Raw genomic sequence first — 22,335 nt, 5'->3', positions numbered from 1 at the left:
CAACCCACCCCTCTCCTTATACAGCACACCCGGAGCCTCAAGAGTGGTCCTGGTACCTTTCTCCATGGATATATCTGATCTGATGACCCTATCCTGTGGTTCATATTCTACAAGCCTGCCCTTAGTAACCCTGATACACTGAAATTCCCCAAATGAATTCTCAGAGTAGGCCTTCTTTAGGAACCTTGGCTATACATATCAATATCCTATTTTCAGTTGCTTACACTCTGCTTCCAGGATGCTCTGTGTCTAAGCATAATGTCCTTGCATTTAGCCAAAGTTTAAAGGGTATGTTCCCTGACTGAGATCAGTGCTGGCTGAATCACCCAATTCAGGGTGATGAAGATGTGGGTTCCCCCTTAACCCCACCCCGACCCAAGGCTCTGATTCTTTGAAACACATATCAAATGGTTTTATTTTCTAATAAAAATGGGCTGAGGAATAAATAATAGAGGGGTTATTATTTCATAAAAGCCCATGTACTAGCATGATGATAAACTCAATATGCCATCATCTTGTATCCCAGTCGAAGATGTCTGCACTCAGTCGATGAGGATGGGGCTCCAACTGTGGCTGTGAGGTCTAAGAGGCACAGTTATAAAAACTTCACTTCCTGCTTCTAGTACTCTCTTGAGACACGTTTACTACCGAAGTATTGCCTACTCAGTTGCAAAAAATGCGATGATAGAGGTTATTGATCTATTGTCTTGTTGGATTTAGCTAATTGAGATTTGGGGTTGGGCTTCCCCAGTGACTCAGCGGTAAAGAATCTGCCTGCAGTGCAGGAGACAAAGATTCAGTCCCTAGGTCGGACTAGGTTCAGTCCCCTGGAGTAGGAAATGACAACCTGCTCTAGTATTCTTGCCTGGAGAATCCCATGGACAAAGATGCCTGGTGGGCTACAGTTCATAGGGTCATTCACAAAGAGTCGGACATGGCTGAAGCGACTGAGCATGCACACATGCATGAGATTTGTGGTTAAACAAACCTACTTTCTTTCTTCTCTTCCTCCTTCCCTCCCAAAGAACTGGCAAGGCTCAGTGTATGAAGCTGGTCATATTCTGGGCTGTAAAGCAGTTGGATTGCCTCTTCTCTCCTTCCTCCTCCCCAGGGAAAGAAACTAACACTTTACAACACCTCTATAACTAGATGACAGACCACAAAGCCCAATCTTCCAAATGAGGTTCATCTCATTTAGGGTTAATAGTCCTGCATTTAATAAGGATAGGCCACAAAGTCCCAAACCCCTGTATCTCACAACTCAAATGCTAACATGAAGAACACCCTTATTGACTCAAAGAAATATATTTTCCTGAGACCGATGGTTTATGAAATTTATTCTCCAATTGGCTGATCTCTTGAACAGTTGTTTGTCATCATCAGATTTTGAAACCATATATCTCTTTTCAAGTGATGATTGTGCTGTAACCTCTGGCTCCATCCTCGCTTCTGGTTTGGGTAGAGCAGATCTTGGCAATGAATGAAAACCATAGCTGTCTTATCAAATAGTGGCAGTTCTCGTTTTGTTTAACAGTGCTGGAAATTAGTTTTTCAGGCTCTGATCTTGACAGGTCAGCTGTCAAAAGTGGGTGTCTGTGGCCATAAATTCATCGATCCCATAAACAAAATTCTGTCTGCAAAATGCAAGAGGAAAGTCAATGTAGATGCACTTATGTACAAATGAAATGGTCTGCAGCTGTATGACTAAGTGTCAGGACTTCTCCGGGTGAGAGATTTTTCTGGCTTCCCATTTATCAAGCCTATCAGCCTCATTTAGCTTTTATTATCTGAAAGTTTTTCTCCAGCTTTCTGAACTGGGAGCCCCAGGCACCCTCAGGAGGGAGGCAGAACACAGTCTCTCCTAATGTTGATGGGCTGCAAGTTTGGGAATCCACTTACAGGCTTTTATGTTATTTTTAATTTCCACTGTAGTCTTTTAAACAAAAGATTTTGTTTGAAAAGGATGTGACTTTCTGTGTTCTGATCTTACATATCAGGTGCTCAGAGAGATGGCCTCACTCAGAAATGAAGAGGGTTTACCACTCTGGTCTTAAGATTTGGGCAAGAGCGCAAGGTTTTGTGGAAATAGGGAGATTCACTCAGCTTAAGGCACTCGGCTTCAGGCTGATGTGAGGGAATAATAAACTTTCTTGCTCAACTTGAAGGATCCAGGATCCTGGAACATGGTTACTTTGATGTGTTTGAAGGCAGAATTTTGGTTTCTCTTTGAAGTATTTTTTCTGTCTTTGTCAGAGTACAGGATGCCTGAAGGCCAGGGAGAGAGAAATCTGTATTGAAAAACAATAAAATAAAAATCTTTAAGCCCTAAATACTTTCAGACAAAAGAAACAGGAATAATAATTACAGGTTGGAGGATTTTTTTTTTTTTCTCATGTAGTTGCACTTTGATTTAAATGACTTAGCCTTGGGATGGCTCGAGAAGTAACTAACATAATTTGGGGCTGCCCTTCTTCCTTAGTGGAGAAAGACTGCCTGTCTGCATGGAGTTAGGTCCTAGGAGGGGCCACTGCCCTGTCTCCAAACCCAACAGGTTCTTGGTCCCCACAGCATCTTGGAAATATCTTAGACTATAAGATTCTCTCCCACAGAACCTCCTCTAGGAGATGGGCACCTCAACCATAGCTCCTTGTAGCCAGAGGGCTGTTGTATTGCGTTCTGACTCTCACCCTGGCCTTGACCTTCTGACAGATAATTTGACTCTGATTGCTTACTTCCACTCAGCCCTCAATCACACAAGTACATGTGATGGGATTTGGCTTCATTACCTTTGCTAGTTATTTTTATCAAAATCTTATTTTCCTTCTTTTGTGAAAGGAAAGAAAAACCTGTTAAAAGCCTAGAAAAGCATAAAAAGGCAATCATGGTTATTCATAATTCTACCACTAAGATAAATTCAAATATTGTATTTAAATATATTTCTTCCCACTTTAACCATTGCCTTTAAAAAACACACACAATTAAGGTCACATTGTGCATACCTTTTTATATCCTGATCCACTACTTTGTTATTATGGATTTTTAACCTACTGCTTTTTTAAAAGTTTTTTATGATTTTATTTTTTTATTTTTGTCTAAGATGAGTCTTTGTTGCTGTGCAGGCTTTTCTCTAGTTGTGCAGAGAGGGGGCTACTCTCTAGTTATAGGACTAGCTGCTCTCCACATGTAGGATCTTCCAAGATCAGGGATTGAACCCGAGTCTCTTGCATTAGCAGGCAAATTCTTTACCACTGAGCCAGGGAAGCCCCAATTTTTAATGTATTAGTTTAAAATCATTTTCTCCTTTGAGTAGCTTTTCAACATGGTAGGCAGAAAGGCATTTTTATTCCATTTTATAGATAAGAAAATGGAATTTCAGTGAAGATAAATTTATTCAAAAATATTTATTGCCTCTTGTGATTTAGGACTATGCTGTAAAATGTGCTGAGGTCTCTAAGGGAAGTGGTGAAAACATACCTAGAACATAGATCTATTGGCTCCTAAATATATGCTAATTTAATATCTCCAAGTTCCCAAAATCTATACTAGTAATAGAGAGTTGATCTTCTAGAGGAGAATGGCATTCAGGCAAGGTTAGAAACTCTGGAAATTGGAATAAGCAAGGCAAGGTCCAATCCAAGAGTCTGAGCCTCTAGAGACAGTTTATGAAGACAGGGTTTTGATCCCAGGGAACAAGATGAAAAGCCCAAATAGCACAGCAGGATCACAGACTTAGGTCCAGAGTGGAAGATCATTTCTACTGCAGCTCTGTATCAGTGGTGGAGATTTGAGCTAAATATTTCATTAGTTATGAGGCTCAGACATTAAAGAATCTGCCTGTAATGCAGCAGACCTGAGTTCGATCCCTGGGTCAGGAAGATCCCCTGGAGAAGGGAATGGCAACCCACTCCAGTATTCTGGCCTGGAGAATCGCATGGACAGAGGAGCCTAGCGGGCTACAGTCCATAGAGTCGTAAAGAATTGGACATGACTTGGTGACTAAACAACACCACCTTTTCTTTAGTTTTTTCTCTTTGTAAGTAGAGATTTGTAGAGGTTTCCTAAAACTTAATTGAGCCAAAATAGATCTTCCTTGGTGGCTCAGACAGTAAAGAATCCTCCTGCAATATGGGAGACCTGGGTTGGAAGATCCCCTGGAGAGGGAAATGGCAACCCACTCCAGTATTCTTGCTGGAGAATCCTGTGGACAGAGGAGGCTGGTGGGCTACAATCAATGGGGTTGCAGAGAGTCAGACACTATTAAGGGACTAACACTGAGGAAATGTATGATGATACTAAGATGACAGCTTAACTACAAGGGAAACTGGGTGTGCGGGTTATGGACAGTCTCTGCACAATCTCTAGGAATTTTCTTTGAATCTAAAAACACTATAGTTGAAAGCTTTTCTTTTTTATTTTATTATTTTTTTTAAATTGAGGGAATTCCCTGGTGGCCCAGGGATTAGGGATCTGTGCTTCCATTGCAGGGAGCATGGGTTCAATAGCTGGTTGGGGAATTAAAGTCCCGCGTGCCACTTGGCCAAAAGGAAAAAGAAAGAAATTGAGTAAGAGTGTAACAGACCCAGTTGAAGAGAAGTGGCATTCCAGGCAGAAGGAACTGGAATGTGAAGAGGAGGGAACACCGTGTGCATGAGAAAGATGAGGGACTTGGTCGAGTTGGCGTGTGCAGGAGCTGACTGTCAGGGTTGGGTCTCGATCAGAAAGGGCTCTCTTTCTGGCTGAGTCTAAAAGTGTTAGGACTTATTCTTTAGGAAATAGGAATTGATTAGGAAATTTTAATTAACATAGTCCATGTTTGATTTTATTTAAGATAAACATCAGCACAATGGAGGAGGGCTGGAAGACAGTGTGATGAGATCAGTCGAAAGGCTGCTGCAATACTCTGGGGCAGAGATGCTGCTGCCCTGAGCTGGGCAGTGGGTTAGAAGCAGAGGATGGTGTGGATAAGGATGAAGAGGTGGAGCCCTTCTCACAGCTGAGCTAAAACCCTAGACAGACAGGGCCTTATCCCAAGTGCTTCTTCCTGCCTCCACTCCCATGACTGGTTATAATCCCAGTGGAAAGACAGAGGAAGTCTGATCGATGCCAAGCAGAGCCTCATTCCAGGTTCTCATCCAAGCCAGAGCAGCACAGGGTGGAGATGCCCCTTCACCAGTGCCGAGGAAGTTGGCAACAGGTGTCAGGCATTCAAGTCCTGGTGCAGAGCAGAATATCCAGTCCCTGGAACTGACATGTCATCATTGCTTGCATCGTAACTCTGTAAATCACAAGTGAGTAAAGGGGACCTTCATCATACCACCCAATCCAGGGAATGCAACAGGCCACACAAGGTTAAGCAGCCCCAATGACTGGGTTAAACAATTCTGGGGATGAGATGCAGGCTGCCCAAATCCATACCATGAGTCCCCTAAGTCCAGTATCACAGGGTCCAAAGAATGTAAGGAGTCAACACCTTAACTCTCAGTTTGTCTTTTCACCTTGACCAGCATTTGCATCCAGCTGCAGAACCTGATCCCCAGTCCCAGGACTATTTCCTGAGACTCAGTGGAGAGATAGCCACGAGGTTTCCTTTTCACTATACCAGTTTCCAGAGTGTGACACCTTTGATGTCTTTGCAGAGTGCTTAGGATAGATCTTAGCTTTGCTCTTCACTGAAATGCCCCACAATTGAATTAGTGGTGGCTGTGGGGAGATCCTCAGAGTATATGGCCATGCTCTAACTAAATGATCCTCATCACTGCCAGGCATCCTATTATTTAGAGTGAAGTGGATCTTAGCTGGTATCACATCCAAAGTAACAGCAGGAGTTTCTAGGTTCCTTTAAACTGGTTCTAGAATCACATAGCTCATTCTGATGTCTGTAGGCTTCAGGGTTCTAGTATCTTCCAGGCAGAGCGACCCCACAGATTCTGAAACTGTGGCCTCATAGTCAAGGCTCAGTGTGCCCCAACCTTGCCGAATGTATCCAGGCTATGCGGAATGCTGGGAGAGTGGAAGTGTCCTTAAGTGATGCTATTGGTGCCGCCTTTAGGGCATCTGGTGACACTTTCCACAGAGGGTAATTCTTTTTGCTCAGCCTAACTAGGGGTCTTGTGGGTTTTCTCTGATGAAGGGTAAGATGCTGTTTGTGACAATCTGAATTTTAACCCCTTGCTATTGAACTGATGGTCCGTGGATCAGCAGCAGCAGCACCTGGGAGCTTGTTAGACAGGAATAATCTCAGGTCCCAAGATCAGAAGGTGCATGTCAAACCCCTGGGTGATTTGTCTGCATATTATGGTTTGAAGATCACTGCTTTCATCTATAGCAGTGGTTCACAATCCAGGCTGTGCCTTAAAATCTTCCGGGAGCTAAATGATCCTTATCCAATTCACTACTGACCAATTAAATCAGAATTGGGACCCAGGCTTTAGGATGTTTTAAAAGCCCTCTTAAGAGATTCTAATGTGCAGCTAAGTCAGAGCCCCAGTAACCTGGAAGAGTAGAGGTTTTCAACCAGGATCACTGGGAAAGCATTAACTTTTCTCATGCCCAAGCACTAAGATCCTGGTTATGTTGGCTCTAGATGGGGCCAATATCTGTATTATTTATATCTCACCAATTAATGATTGGAAATCACTGATCAGACACAGGGTTTACCATTTTTGCTCAGGCTCTGCAGGGATGCAGGGAAGGGAAGCAGTCTCTAGGGCTTCTGTGTCTGCATGTGTTTCTGAGCCAGGATAGTGTCTCCTTGACCATCTTAAGGTGCCTGACAGAGATGGGATGCATCTATTAGATCCTGCAGGCTTGGGAGGATGTGGCAGACCCAAGGCATGTGTAGTCTTGACTTCTATCTACCTATCAGGGAAAATTATGAAGTTTGCAGTAAGACAATGAACTCCTGGTCCTGCTTGCAGTTGGCATCAGAATGCAAGCTGTAAACCTGGGTCTTTGTTACTTGCTTCACTGTTAAACTTCATTCATCTTGCCCTGGTGAAGCAGCTGATCTCAAGGACCACTGTCCTGGGCAAGTCAAAGGAGCATTAAAGAAAGAGGGCACTTTGTGGGAGGCACGATGATATGGCCTCAGTGGGTGGATAGAGTAAAATTGGACATAAATGTTTATTCCATAAACAAGTGCTTACAAATTGATTTCAAGCATGTGTAAGTCTTCAAGATCCAGGTGAGCTGATGGAGGAGGTGGAGCTCAGTCTGTCACACCTTTGTTCTTGTTAAGGCTGTGAGATGGCTCTGGGTCTCTGGGAGACTTCTAGGGCTGCTGTCTGCATAGCTATCTGACTCAGGAGCCCACTTTAGCAGTTGGTTCCTGAAGTCTGCACAGGTGCCTGTCTGTCCCTCACATCCCCTTTTTCCTTCACAGCTGGCGACATGGGACTCGGAGAAGGGCCTGAATGGCAGCCTGCAGGAAAGGCCCATGGGCAGCCGCCTCCAAGGATTGACTCTCAAAGTGGTGACTGTCTTGGTAGGATCCTGGGCATATGGGGGAGGTCTGTCCTGCAGGCTTTGAGTCAGGGGCTTCTCTCTGTTTGGCTTAATGCTGATTTTGGAGACAAGGGGATCTTAAGTAGTGGCTTGAGCTTTCATAGGCTTTTCACTCAAAGAATTTTGTGAATAGTGAAGGAAGAGTAAGATTGGAGATTCTGCAACAGGGCCTCTGAGACCCTCCATGGCAGGTCACTGGGCTGCTCTAGAGAAGGACCACTCATCCAAAACCAGGGCTGAACCCCAGAGCAGGGATAACAGCTCTACTTGTTTTTGGATGTAGGATCTTAACCTACTGGTTGTCCTTAGGAGATTTTTGCTGCTAGCTACTCTTGCCTGGAAAATCCCATGGATGGAGGAGCCTGGTAGGCTGCAATCCATGGGGTCACTAAGAGTCGGACATGACTAAGCGTCTTCACTTTCACTTTTCACTTTCATGCATTGGAGAAGGAAATGGCAACCCACTCCAGTGTTCTTGCCTGGAGAATCCCAGGGACCGGGGAGCCTGGTGGGCTGCCGTCTATGGGGTCACACAGAGTCGGACATGACTGAAGCGCCTTAGCAGCAGCAGCAGCAGAGTCCCCAGAAAGATGTTGGGAAGACATCCTTCTAGAATCCAACACCGTTGATAGGCCCATGTGATACAAAGTTTACAATGAAGACCATTTGTTGCAATTTCTCTGCATGGTTGTCCTGGAACCACAGACTTACATCTTTCAGTTACCTTAAAAGCATTTTCCTTCCCATTTCTTTCTTCAACTTTTTAGAACTGGAGGAGACATTTTAGATTTATCTCTTATTAGCTGGGAAGACAGGCACTGACATTCCTGCAGTCCCCATATGCACACCATGAATAAGCATTGTACCTTATCCCACCCCCCACCCCCCCACCAATTCAAATTAATGAAATGAGGTCTCTGGGGCTGTTGCCATAAGGCCCCTTCTTTTTCAGTTTCACAGGATTATGGTGGGGAAGGCTGGGGTGTTTTCCAGCTGACCATGTGCCCTACAGGAAGCACATGTGACACGGCACAAAATGTGTTAATGTACTCATGGCCTGACTTTGGACTTTGGGACAGTGAGGTTTAATCTGCCGTGTGGTATGACCTTGTCTTGTGACTCGGCATCCATTTTTCTAGTCCAGTCTGATAGATGTAATAGTCTTCTCTCAACCCAGTTCACAGACCTCTGTTGTCATTTATTATCCCCGTTGAGAGGTATTCACATTTCTTATGTGTGTCCTAAAGAATTACAGCATTTCCAAAGGACAGAGTCCTGAATGTCACAAATGAAGGCATGAAAACAAGCCATGTTATCCTAGGAGAATGGGATGCTGAGCTGAGTCTGAAATGACAGAGGACAAATAAATCTGTTCCTCCATCAGTATGCTGGTTGGAGGGATTTTCCCGTGCACTGTATCCTGAGTGTGCATAAACCACTTTAGAAAAGGTCAGAGAGGTTCAGACTCCAGGCCTAAATTGGGTAGATACAGTGCATGTGTCCACAAACATTCTGAAATTATAGTTCATCAGATTGGTCTCTCTAATAAGACCCTGGAAAGATGTGTGTTAATGAACCAGTGATTTAGTTGAAGAACGTGCATTCTGTTGTCCTCAGGAAGAACCTTTTGTGATGGTGGCTGAGAACATTCTTGGACAGCCCAAGCGCTACAAAGGGTTCTCGATCGATGTCCTGGATGCACTGGCCAAGGCTCTGGGCTTCAAATACGAGATTTACCAGGCCCCCGATGGCAGGTACGGTCACCAGCTCCATAACACCTCCTGGAACGGGATGATCGGGGAGCTCATCAGCAAGGTAGGTCCCAAAAGCAGATCCATGGGGAGGGGCCCCCTAGTCTGCCTCTGGGGTGATGTCTTAATTGGGCTCATTATGCAGTTGGAACCTCAGGACCAGCTAGAGAGATCACAGTTACCCTTCTCCACACAATAAGGATCTCTTTTCCTCTACCCTCACCCTCCTCCCTGCTGTAGTCATTCTTACTTATTTTCCAATTCCCAGGCACTCTGGGTTTTCCTTCTATGTCCATTGCTGTCATTCCTTTGAAACACCCATTGTGTCTGTTCTATAATCCACCCTTCATGAAATCCACCCCCACATTTGAGCTGCAATAGGAACCCAGTTCTCATGGGGACAGGGGTGGGGAAGACTGGTGCATGCTTATTCTCTTCTTCATGGCCCACAGAAATGGGTGGGTATGTCTTGTGTGTGTCCACATGCATGCATGTGTGTGAATGAGTGTCTAGGTGTGTCTGCATTGCGATGGATAAGTGAAACTGCATTCCCCAGTGCCTCAGATTCATTTCAAATCTTTACTCTTCCTCTTTCCTGTAGAACCTGGGTCCCCACGGCATGAGGCCAATTCACTGTGTCCCCATCCTTTCTGCTGCCATCCTGTGACCTCTAGGTTATTTACTGATAGCTGTTTGCATTGGTGGATCTGCTCAAGCCCTCCCTCACCATCAATCTTGACATTTCTGACATCCCTACAGATAACCCTGGGCTTCCAGTGCTTTGACCATTCATCTCCAGTGACCTTAGAGTGCCTGGCCCCGTGCATCCCGTTAGCATCTTACATGTTGCTGTCACTGTCCCTCTCCATGACTACAACCTGTCATCCTCTGACTCTGGCATTTTATCTTAAAACACAAGTCCTTTTCTTTATAAACCCATAAAGGCAGACAGGATACCTGTGTTCTCTCGTTTCTCCTAAGCTGTCATTTTTTTCCAGTAGCGTGCATTCTAATCCTGTTAATGACAAGAAATTGCTCATTAAATGAGTTGATTTAATATAAAATCAATATTTCTTTTTAATATAAAAAAGAAAGTGAAAACAAAAGCCAAACTGAAAACAACTTTATTGTGGAATAATTTATATATAATCCGTACCCATTTCAGATGTATCATTCATGATTTCTAAGAATTTACTGAGCTGTACAACCATTATCATGTCTAATTTTGCAATACTTCCATCACCCCAATGAGATTCGTCATACTCATTTACAATTAATCCCATTCCAACCCCAGCTCTAGGCAACCCTTAATCTACTTTCTAAGTCTATGGATTTGCTTTTGCAAATATGTACTACAAAAGTAGTCATACCATACCAGTCTTATGTGTCTGACCCTTTTCACTTGGCACATGTATTTGAGGTTCATTCTTCTCTAAGATTTCTGTGCCTTTCTGGTATGGCATCCTTTCCTGCCTGGCGTGCCCTCTGTGGTTGTCCAGATAAACCCCTGTTCCCTTCATCTTTTGTGATTCTCCTAAATTATTTTTGATTTCTTGTTACCTTGAAACCCTGACTTGGTTCTAACCTTCTGACTCTGACATCCAGGTTTCTGTATGCAATTAGAGGAGAAAATCACAAGTTTGTCCAGATAGATGCATAAACAATGTGTGGCCTTCCACCTCAGCTGGGCCTTCAAGACAGCCCCAGTTCCTTAACATGGCCTTTACTGGGTCCCTTGGCAACATTCCTTAGAAACTGTTGCAAAATTTTATCTTTCTACTCAAGCAACCTAATAATCTCCTATCTTAAACTAGAAAAAAGAAGTGCTCCTCTATTAAGGAAAGAATTGAAGACATCTGAATATGAGATTCTACTTCAACTTCCTATAAAGGTCACATCTGCAGACATGTGCTCTCACCTCCAGTTTCAGAGTGGGGAGTGTTTTTCCTCCTATTACAGCTCATCCCTCACTGGTGTCACCAGCCACCTCCCTTGTGCCTTCTCTGGACCTGGTTTCATACATTAGTTTCCCTCCATCCTATGTTGTTAACCTATCCTGATCCCCTAGATTTCCTTCAGTCCTTAAATATTCTCCAAGCATAAACAAAACAACCAAACAAACAAAAAAAAGAACAAAAAAACCTCCCTGGATCTTGGGTTTCTGAGAAGAGAAGCAAGAACGAGAAATGCACATGTGGCAAGTTTGAGAGCTGACACGGTCACCTCCAACATTATTTCTCTTTATTCTAGGTATGTTAAATTTGTTTGGCAATCAGTATGCCTGCCCCTCCATCCTGTGTATTGGACCTGACAAAGTTCTCCTCTGTAGTTTTGCCCAGTTTGAATATGTGGTTTGGATAAGCTGTCACAACTGGTCATTCTAAAATACACCTAGGTCTGACAGTGCCTCCTACTGAGAGAGCCAAGATAGACATGATCACTGTACAGTTTTAATGCGCTTATGCCATCATCAATTCAGACGTAAGGGTCTTAGTGTCCACCAGTCTTGGCAGCTTTAACCTCACAATCTAGTTTCATCTTAATGGGGTCTTTGTCTGTTTTTAAATTAAGCTCATCTTGGAAAGCAAAATCTTGGGAGGTACTTTTGAGGTCACAGCAGAGGATGCCCTGGGGGCCCCTTCCCTGCATGGCTTTACTAAAGGAAGAATCAACCATATGTCTGAGAAGCCATGAGTTAAGGGCAGTGGAAGAAGGAAGCTGATCCCTTTTTTCTTGGAATATGCTACTCTCTGGCATAGAGCCTGCATATAAAGCAACCTAGGACTGATACTCTAATGAGATTCAAGGGAGTTGCACACTCTCCATATAACTTCAAAAGTATTTTAGAGAAGAGATATATCTGTGTGGGCTGATGGAATTTGGAGAGGTTTGATGGAATAATGGAGTGTCCCTGTGGTGTTGAAGTATAGGAAGGATGAAGACAAGTCATAGAAGACAGGCTGGGGAGAACGGTGAGCAGTAAGATGGAAATACCAGTAAAAGGTGAGAGATAGATCACTAAGGGAATCATTAAGAAAATGAAGAAAACCTACAATTCACACAGCAATGAAAATGGGGATAGACTCTTTCCTCCAGAAGTGGTTTCCAAGAGTTTTTAGGGTTTGGGGGAGACATTTGTAAGGTGAAGGTGGTAATTTCAGAAAACCTGGTGCTGGATTTTTCTTATAATGTTCAAAGTCGTGAGGTGTCAACACTTGAAGCCTTTTCCTCTGAACTCAACAACCCAGAGGTCTGTGGACAGGCCTTGGGCGAAAGTAGAACCCAGCAGTAATCTGAGGACTGCCTTCTGACCAGATGGGTTTGCCTTTCAGAGAGCAGATCTGGCCATCTCTGCCATTACCATCACCCCGGAGAGGGAGAGTGTTGTGGACTTCAGCAAGCGGTACATGGACTACTCGGTGGGAATTCTCATCAGGAAGCCCGAGGAGAAAATCAGCATCTTCTCCCTCTTTGCTCCATTTGATTTTGCCGTGTGGGCTTGCATTGCGGCGGCCATCCCTGTGGTTGGTGTGCTGATATTCGTGTTGAACCGGATACAGGCTGTGAGGGCTCAGAGTGCAGCCCAACCCCGGCCATCTGCTTCCGCCACCTTGCACAGTGCCATCTGGATTGTCTATGGAGCCTTCGTACAGCAAGGTACCTTCCCGGTTTCTCCATGCTGGAGTAACCCCAAGGTCCTGGAGGGACTTGTCCACTGACGACATTCTTAGAGTCATGTTCCCAAAGTCATTTTAAATGCAATTTTATTTAACTTCTAAGATGGTCCTAATATCATGCTGTACTCCAAGTATTATCAGATAGAAAGTAAATGAAATGATTAAAAAAAAAGAACTTCGAGTCCTGATTTTCCTCTTTAGATAAAATTAACTTCTAGTTCTGCTTTGCACTTTCCTCCCCTCCCACATTAGATTGATTGTTATGCAGACGGGGTTGTCAGATGAAGCTATATTGCTTAAATGTGAAGTCTTCATGGGCTAAAAAATCAATTGTTTTGCAGTCATCTAAGAAATATTCCAGCCATTCTTGAGATTCAGTGTCCTATCTCAGAGAAAACTAGATAGCAGTTGGGGAGTTACAGTTTTGATGGGAAACAACAAATTGCAAAGTTCCTAACGTGAGTCCTGGACTTATCTGCACCATAGCAAAATATGTATTATCTACTCGAGAGGTTATATAATAATAGTCAGAGCTTTCTTCTGCTACCACCTGAGACACCGAGGCGAAATGATTGACCTCAAAGAGGCAGCTTCAGACTAGAAGTCATATACAATGATTTCTGAAAATCATAGAAAGAAGTCATCTAGTGAGGGCCGAATATTAATAAAAGTGATATGGTACATCTCATTTCTGAGGCTTAAAAGAAAGCTAGAGAACCCTCTAGGTAGAAGGTAATTTTACATTTACAGAGTTCCTGAGACTGTTTCATGTGAATTTAAAATGGATAGGGACCTTACATAGGGTTGCAACCCTGGAAATTCTCGACACAGTGAGGAGAATCTTCTAAGGGGAAGAGTTTGATATTCAGAACTCTACTGTTGGCATTTTCAAAAACTTCCTATCACGAAAAATGCCAAGCCTAGCTTTTCTGTATTTTGTGGTTCTCCACCCCTTTCTGAGGTTGGTGGTCCTAAGATTTTATTTCTAGAACTGTCCACCATAACCATAACCAGCTGGCAGTCATTTTCTTGATCCTCAGCTCATCACCAGGGGTGGTTCCCTATGCTTGGCTGCAGGGCAGAGAATTTCTGGGGATAGGAGTGAGAGCAGAACCCCGGACCAATCCCCTTTGCCTGTTTCCTGCAGGTGGAGAATCCTCAGTGAACTCCATGGCCATGAGAATTGTGATGGGCAGCTGGTGGCTCTTCACTCTTATCGTGTGTTCCTCCTACACAGCTAATCTCGCCGCCTTCCTCACAGTGTCCAGGATGGACAACCCTATAAGGTAAGGTCCATTACTCCTTCCAGAAGGCTGTAAAGAGAGGATGCAAACCTGGCCATGGTGGCCTGGTGTCATGGAGGCAGAGAATTAAATGTCCTCAGACATTTCAATATTGATTACAAACTTATTTAATCAAAATTTTCTAAACATTTCATTAAAACCACAAATCTATTTCTCCAATTCTCCAATCTCCAGACATCTAAAAAATATCTTTTAAAACATGTCAATTATTGTAGTGATGAGAAAATGTATTTCACTTACAGTTATAAAATTGTAAAATTATTGAAACCAAGAACTAAAAATGTTTCATTTTAACCAAAATGTTAAAAATAGGGCATAAAAGAATTAGTTCAACATAGTGAAATAACTCAGAAATGCCTTTGCTTTATAATCAGATTCTCACATACTGTGTAAAAAAACTTGGATAAAGTGAACCTCTGCTGGCTATGTGGTTGCTGAACTGACCAGTGGCACAGATTTAGTCCACACTTCTTTGGGTGCAATGTCAACCTCAATATTACCTCTTTCTTGATCCCTGATCATGCTTTTCTGTGTCCCTGCCTTTGGTAATTTCTCCTTTAATTCATCATACTTACTATCATTATATCAATTCTTTTGATCCATGACCCTAGTCAAGTCATCCATACTCAACCAGCTTCTGTAGCTCCCAAGTGCCTATTTGAAAGAGGAGAGATTCCTTGATTAGGATTCAAAATTCAGAATGATATGGTCTAGTTTTAATTTTAATTGACATTTTTATTGAGATAATTATAGATTCACTTGCAATTATAAGTAATAATGCAGAGAGATCTCAGAATATCTTTTAGCCAGTTTCACCCAATGGTAGCATTTTGCAAAACCAGGATATGAACATTGATACAATTGACTGATTCTATTCAAATTTCTCCTCTCATACTTGCACTCATTTCTGTGTGTGTGTATGCATTTGATTCTATACAGTCTTATTGTATATGTGGATTTGTGTATCCACCACCACGGTGAAGATACTAAGTATAATAATTTTGTTTCTACAAGAATTCCTTGTGTTGTTCTTTTATAACCACACCTACCTCCTTCGCACTTCTTTGCTTCTTGTCCCATTCTTAACACTTAGCAGACACTAATGTGCCCTCTATCTCTGAAATTTGTCATTTCAAATATGTAGTATATAAATAGAATCACACTTTTAGGATTAGCTTTTTCTTTCAGTATAATTCTCTGGAGATTCTTTCGAATTGTTGTGTATATTAATAGTTCATTGCTTTTTATTGCTTGGTAGAATCCAATGTAACACAATTTATTTAACAATCCCCCCCATTGAAGGATATCTACGTTTTTTCCAGTTTGGGGCAATTATGAATAAAGCCACTGTGCATATTTGTGTGAAGGTTTTTGTGTGAATATGCATTTTCATTAATAGGTAATATATATCCAAGAATGCAATTGCTGTATCTCGTGGTAATAGCATGTTGAGTTTTATAAAGAAATGATCAAACAGCTTTCTAGAGTAACTATCACTTTGAATTACTACTATGGATGTAGGAACTTTCCAGTTTCTTTCATCTTTGCCAGTATTTAGTGTATCAGTATTTTTTTACTTTACCTTTTGGTAGTATGGTGTGATCGTGCATTGTGGCTCTTTGCTTCCCTAATGACTAATTATAGTGAATACCTTTCATGTGCTTATTGCTATATTTTCTTTGACGAAATATGTCTTTCTATATTTTGCCCATTTTCTCACTGGATGGTTTATTAATGTTGAATTTTGAAAGTTCTTTATATATTTTAGATACTGGTTCCTTGCCAGATATATGGTTTGCAAATATTTTCCCCTGCCCTGAAGTTTGTTTATCAACACTTCATAACAAAGTCTTTCACAAAGAAAAGTTTTTAATTTTTATGAGGTTCAGTTTATAAATTTAACTCTTTTGTGAATCATGCTTTTGGTGTTAAGTCTAACTCTGCCAGGTCCTAGACCTGAAGATAATCTTGGATATTTTGTTTGTTTTTCTAAAAGTTTTGTCATTTTCTGTTTTATAAATTTGGATGTGAAATTTCCATTTTTAAAATTAATTTGTGGAGTAAGACATTGAACAGGAATCAAACAGTTGGATGTGACCTGAATTTACTTTGCAAGTTTGTGGGGGGTTTTGGCAGCTTAGTATGCTGAATATTTAAATTTGAATGACTTTGGTGATGGTAACACTCTTCAGGTTGCCTCTGGTCCCACTATCCTGTACTTTATTACATATGCTAGCTTCACACTTTCACATATTCACTTTTCACCATCAAATCATACAAGTCAGTATCCTGTGACATAGAAGACCTGGTTGACTGTGAGACAGCAAGACCTCCACATCCATGCTATTCATAGTGTGGTACCCAGACCAATATTGCTGGCGTGAGACTCTCAGTCCTTACCTCAGATCTCACGAACCAGAATTTGTATCTAAGTAGGTCTCCAAGTGATTTTTATTCACATTAAAGTTTGGACAGCTCTGCCAACAGTTAGAAAAAAGTGATCTATGAAATCCTAATAGCCTGAAGCGATTGGCTGCAACTAACAAATGCATTTTAATAGAGCTATCCATCAGTTCCTACCTTCAGGGTACCACAAACTGGAAAAGAAAGGTGATGCATATTAATGGCGGAGAAGGCAGTGGCAAGCCACTCCAGTACTATTGCCTAGAAAATCCCATGGATGGAGGAGCCTGGTAGGCTGCAGTCCGTGGGGTCGCTAAGGGTCAGACACGACTGAGCGACTTCACTTTCACTTTTCACTTACCACATTCACACATTGGAGAAGGAAATGGCAACCCACTCCAGTGTTCTTGCCTGGAGAATCCCAGGGACGGGGGAGCCTGGTGGGCTTCCGTCTATGGGGTCACACAGAGTCGGACACGACTGAAGTGACTTAGCAGCAGCAGCAGCAGCATATTAATGGTACTCAAGAAAAAGAATATGAGACTTACTCCACATGCCATGATAAGTAACAGGTATCTGACTAGACCTTCTATCATTAACAGTTCTAAAACTGGAAAAATCTGCTGTTTACAACATTTTTAACATAAACACAAGTAGATTGCCAAATTCAGACTTAAATTGAAGAATGTGGGGAAAACCACTAGACCATTCAGGTATGACCTAAATCAAATCCCTTATGACTATACAGTGGAAGTGAGAAATAGATTTAAGGGACTAGATCTGATAGAGTGCTTGATGAACTATGGACAGAGGTTCATGACATTGTACAGAAGACAAGGATCAAGACCTTCTCCAAGAAAAATAAATGCAAAAAAGCAAAATGGCTGTCTGAGGAGGCCTTACAAATAGCTGTGAAAAGAAGAGATGCAAAAAGCAAAGGAGAAAAGGAAAGATATACCCATTTGAATGCAGAGTTCCAAAGAATAGCAAGGAGAGATAAGAAAGGCTTCCTTAGCAATCAATGCAAAGAAATAGAGGAAAGCAATAGAATAGGAAAGACAAGAGATCTCTTCAAGAAAATTAGAGATACCAAGGGAACATTTCATGCAAAGATGGGCTCGATAAAGGACAGAAATGGTATGGACCTAAAAGAAGCAGAAGATATTAAGAAGAGTGGTGGCAAGAATACACAGAAGAACTGTACAGAAAAGATCATTCACGACCCAGATAATCATGATGGTGTGATCACTCACCTAGAGCCAGACATCCTGGAATGTGAAGTCAAGTGGGCCTTAGAAAGCATCACTATGAACAAAGCTAGTAAAGGTGATGGAATTCCAATTGAGCTATTTCAAATCCTGAAAGATTATTCTGTGAAAGTGCTGCACTCAATATGGCAGCAAATTTGGAAAACTCAGCAGTGGCCACACGACTGGAAAAGGTCAGTAGTCATCCCAATCCCAAAGAAAGGCAATGCCAAAGAATGCTCACACTACTGCACAATTGCACTCATCTCACACGCTAGCAAAGTAATGAGAATGTTCTAGCACTATAATTAAGTTAAAATAGAAATAAATTTAAAAAAAAACTAGAAAATTCCCAGTGAAATTTAAATAGCATAATTCTAAACCTATGGGTCAAAGAAAAAAATCATAAAAGAAATGTAAAAACATACTTCTAAGTAAGTGATAATGAAAATACAACATATCAAAATGTGTGGAATGCAGGTAAAACAATGCTTAAAGAAATGTTTATAGCCTTAAATGCCTAATAAGGAACAGAAAATGCTTAAATTTGAGATTCTTAGTTTCCCTCTCAAAAAAGATTAAAAAAATAAGAACAGGCTAAACTCAAGGCAACTTTAAAGAAAGACATAGAGTATGTTTAACAATATAGAAAATTAACAAAGTCTTAATTTGATTTGGTTGTTTGATAAGTTTAATAAAATTAATAAACCTCAAGCAAGACTATTCAAGAAAAATTAGAGAAAACTGAAAGTATTAATATCAGGATTGAAAGTGGGAATTTCATCATAGATCTTTTAAACATTAAGTGAATAATAAGATGACATTATGAACACCTTTGTCCCAATAAATTTAACAGCTTAATGAAATGGATACATTTGTTTAAAAACAGTTTATGAAAACTGATTTAAAAAAGGAAAATATGAATATTGATAGATCTATTAAAGATATTAGATTTGTAAGCCTCACTACAAATGAAATTCCAGGCCCAGATGGCATCACTGATGAATTCTAGCCAACACTCAATTAAATAACACTAATTATAAACTCTTTCAGAAGATAGAGGAGAAAATGTTTTTTAATTAATTTAACAAAACTGATATAATTCTGATACCAAAAGCCAAAAAAGATATTACAAGAAAAGATAGTCACTGCCCAATATCCCCTATGAACGTAGATGTAAACATCCTCACCAAAATGGTAGCACATTGAATCTATAAATATATAAACAGGATAATACATCATATTCTACTGCAGTCTTATCCTTGGGGTATAACTTGTTTCAGTATTTGAGAACCAATTAATGCAATTCACCACATTAAAAAAAATCAAGGACAAAAATCACGTATGTGATCACCTCAAATGATACAGAAAATAATATGACAAAATTAAGTTCCCATTCATGATTAATGAATAAATATATAAAAAGAAATTCCCATACCCTGATAACAGGCACAAACAGAGAACTGACTACTAACTGCAGATTTAATGATGTTTTTTCCCTAACATAATATTTCAGGCCCTTGTGTGACCAACAAGCAATAAAAGAAATGAAGTTGTATAGACTTGAGAAGGGTCTTCCCTGGTGGCTCAGACAGTAAAGAATCTACCTGCAATGCAGAAGACCCGGGTTCGATCCCTGGGTTGGAACGATCCCCTGGAGAAAGGAATGCAACCCACTCCAGTATTCCTGTCTGGAGAATCCCATGGACAGAGGAACCTGGTGGGCCACAATCCTTGGGGTTACAAAGAATTGGGCATGACTGGACCACTGACACTTTCACTTTCACAGACTTGAGAAATTCCACTGTCTATTTTCTGATGACATGATCATCTTTGCGAAAAATCCTAACAATCTTCTAATAAAATTGTCTAATAAATAAATCTTCATAAGTTGCCAGAAACAAATCCCTATATAAAAACCAATTATGTTTTTACATACTGACTCACTGGAAAAGACTCTGATGCTGGGAAGGATTGGGGGCAGGAGGAGAAGGGGACGACAGAGAATGAGATGGCTGGATGGCATCACTGACTCGATGGACATGAGTTTGAGTGAACTCCGGGAGTTGGTGATGGACAGGGAGGCCTGGCATGCTGTGATTCATGGGGTCGCAAAGAGTCGGACACGACTGAGCAACTGAATTGAACTGAACTGAACTGAAACCAACAATTGGAAGACAAATTCTTAAAAAATTACAATATCTTCAAAGGTATAAAGTTCATAGGAATATTTTTTTAAGTATATAACTATTAAACTCTTAGGAGAAAATTTAGTGGAAAATGTCATCAAGAAAAATTAAAAATCTAAATAAGTGGAGAGATATCCAATATTCATGGATTTGAATTATCAATATTGTTGAGATGGCAAATCTTCCTAATTGAACTACAGGTTCAATACAATATCCATTAAAACTCCAGCAGACTTCAAAAAATAGAACTGGAAAAGATGAATGAGGAACAGAATTTTGAAAACGAACAAAGTTGGAAGACTGGCACTACTTGATTTCTGACTTTCTGCAAAGCTGTAGGGGCATTCTGCATGTCCTCTGTCTAACTGTATTTAATCTTTTTTCTCAGTGCTCTTGCTTTCCTGGCTTCACAATGCTCCTCGAAGATTACAGTTAGTTTTTTGCTCCATGGCCTTCACTAAGCTAGTTATTTTTGGAATGCTCTTCTATGCTTTTGACCTAGCCAACACTGACTCATTTTTTAAGTCTCTACTCAAATGTCACCTCCTCATAGTGGCCCTTTCTGGATATTCCTCAAATTACATCACCCTTTTCTATTTTTCTCTTTCATATACGTCAGTACTTTTCTTTCTTAGCAATTGTCACATCATGTATAAATGAGCTTATGTGTTTAGTGTTTGTTACAATGCATCCATCTTTCTAGATCATAAATTCCTTGGATCTGGGTACTGAGTTTGTTTGTTCCCCATTGTATAACCAACCCTTGGCACAGTGTCTGGCACAGGTCAGCTGCCATAATAAAACATCATAGACCGGGTGACCTAAACAATAGGAATTTATTTCTCACAGCTCTAGGGGCTGGGAAGTCCAAGATCTCAGTGCCAGCAGGTTTGGTTCTTGGTGAGAGTCTTCTTCCAAGGCTTGCATATGACCTTCTTCTCTCTGCATGGTGGAGAGAGAGGGACCACTGGTCTCTTTTCTTCTTTTTATAAGGTCACTAATCCCATCAAGGGGGCTCCACCTTCATGACCCTGTAGTGGTGTAGTGTCACTCAATCGTGTCCGACTCTTTGCACCCCATGAATCACAGCATGCCAGGCCTCCCTGTCCATCATTAACTCCTGGAGTTCACTCAAACTCATGTCCATCGAGTCGGTGATGCCATCCAGCTATCTCATTCTCTGTTGTCCCTGTCTCCTCCCACCCCCAATCCCTCCCAGCATCAGACTCTTTTCCAGTGAGCGCCTAATATATGGTAAATGACTGAATTAATTTTTGAAGGAAAATTTGTTCTTTTTGTTAATATATAGAGAATGGGGAACTTTGAGTAGGGTGAGTCAAGATATACAGTTTAGCTTAGCAACAAAATGTCCCTTCCTGGTGTCAGACCTATCTGAAGTTGAATGAACACCCTTGGGAGGTGATGAACTGCATATCCCTAGAAGTGTGTCTGCAGAAGCTGGGGATGAGGAATGTCACTCCTGAACTCTGATGTAATATGTTCTGTGCTCCCTGATCTTTGGGTCACACTCCATGTATAGATCTGTATGCAAAGGAGCTGGCTTTGTTTTCTGTTTGTTTTTCTTTCTTTATTTTTATCTTGAGGGCAAAGGCTTATGTTAGATATACAAGTCTGTCTCCTACTGGGAAAAATGTTAATAGAATACCTTTTACTAAAGGTCACATTGGAGATTTTCTGTATCTTTTGATTTTTTTTCTCATTGTCCTTTTTATTCCTCTATTGCTCCTGTATTCATGGATCCATTAGAATTGCATGAAATGCAGCTTGCAGTCTGTGTACTGCTTCACATTGGAACCATGAGATTCATGAATTGAAAAGCTCCAGATTTTTATGGCTGTGATAAATCATCCACAGGCACAAACTGGCTGTAGAATTTGTATTCATACTCAGGCTTATGAGTGCTCAATGTATTAGCAAACTTGATATAATTCAGGAAAGCTGGCTTCATGAGGGGGAAATGAATTGTGTCACTCCTGTAATAAGGTACATGTTTGCTTCTTTCCTGTCACATCTAGAACTAAAGCATCATGTGGTGAAAGAAGCATGAAAGGCTTGGAACCCAGTTCTCTGAAGCAGGTGTTGGGATCCTAAATAAATGCAGAGACAGGGCTTCCTCAGGCTTATTGTGTAGACTGTTCAAGAAGATGATCCATCTCTATGGCTACCCTAAAGTGGCATGCACCAGGGACTCAAATTTCAATTTCTCACACCTTCTATTTTTAAAAAATAGAATATTTTCT

The 22,335-nt window shown here is 41.2% G+C and overlaps 1 protein-coding gene across 4 annotated transcripts in view; it reads left to right on the top strand.

Annotated features, from left to right (window-relative positions):
- Positions 1-22,335, top strand: part of GRID1 (glutamate ionotropic receptor delta type subunit 1) — a 701,267-nt gene that overhangs the window by 573,384 nt on the left and 105,548 nt on the right. For all 4 annotated transcript variants that reach the window (XM_055425309.2, XM_088842072.1, XM_088842073.1 and 1 more), the window contains 4 exons: positions 7,382-7,483; positions 9,121-9,318; positions 12,587-12,911; positions 14,079-14,217. In XM_055425309.2, coding sequence (XP_055281284.2) covers positions 7,382-7,483; positions 9,121-9,318; positions 12,587-12,911; positions 14,079-14,217 — 764 coding nt within the window. The remainder of the gene's footprint in view (positions 1-7,381; positions 7,484-9,120; positions 9,319-12,586; positions 12,912-14,078; positions 14,218-22,335) is intronic.

Source organism: Moschus berezovskii, chromosome 12, assembly GCF_049115385.1.
Source record: "Moschus berezovskii isolate FMDL1 chromosome 12, NW_MosBer_1.0, whole genome shotgun sequence".
Taxonomy (NCBI): Eukaryota; Metazoa; Chordata; class Mammalia; order Artiodactyla; family Moschidae; genus Moschus; species Moschus berezovskii.
Note: the sequence above shows the minus strand (reverse complement) of the source record. Positions and strands in the feature narration are given on the sequence as shown.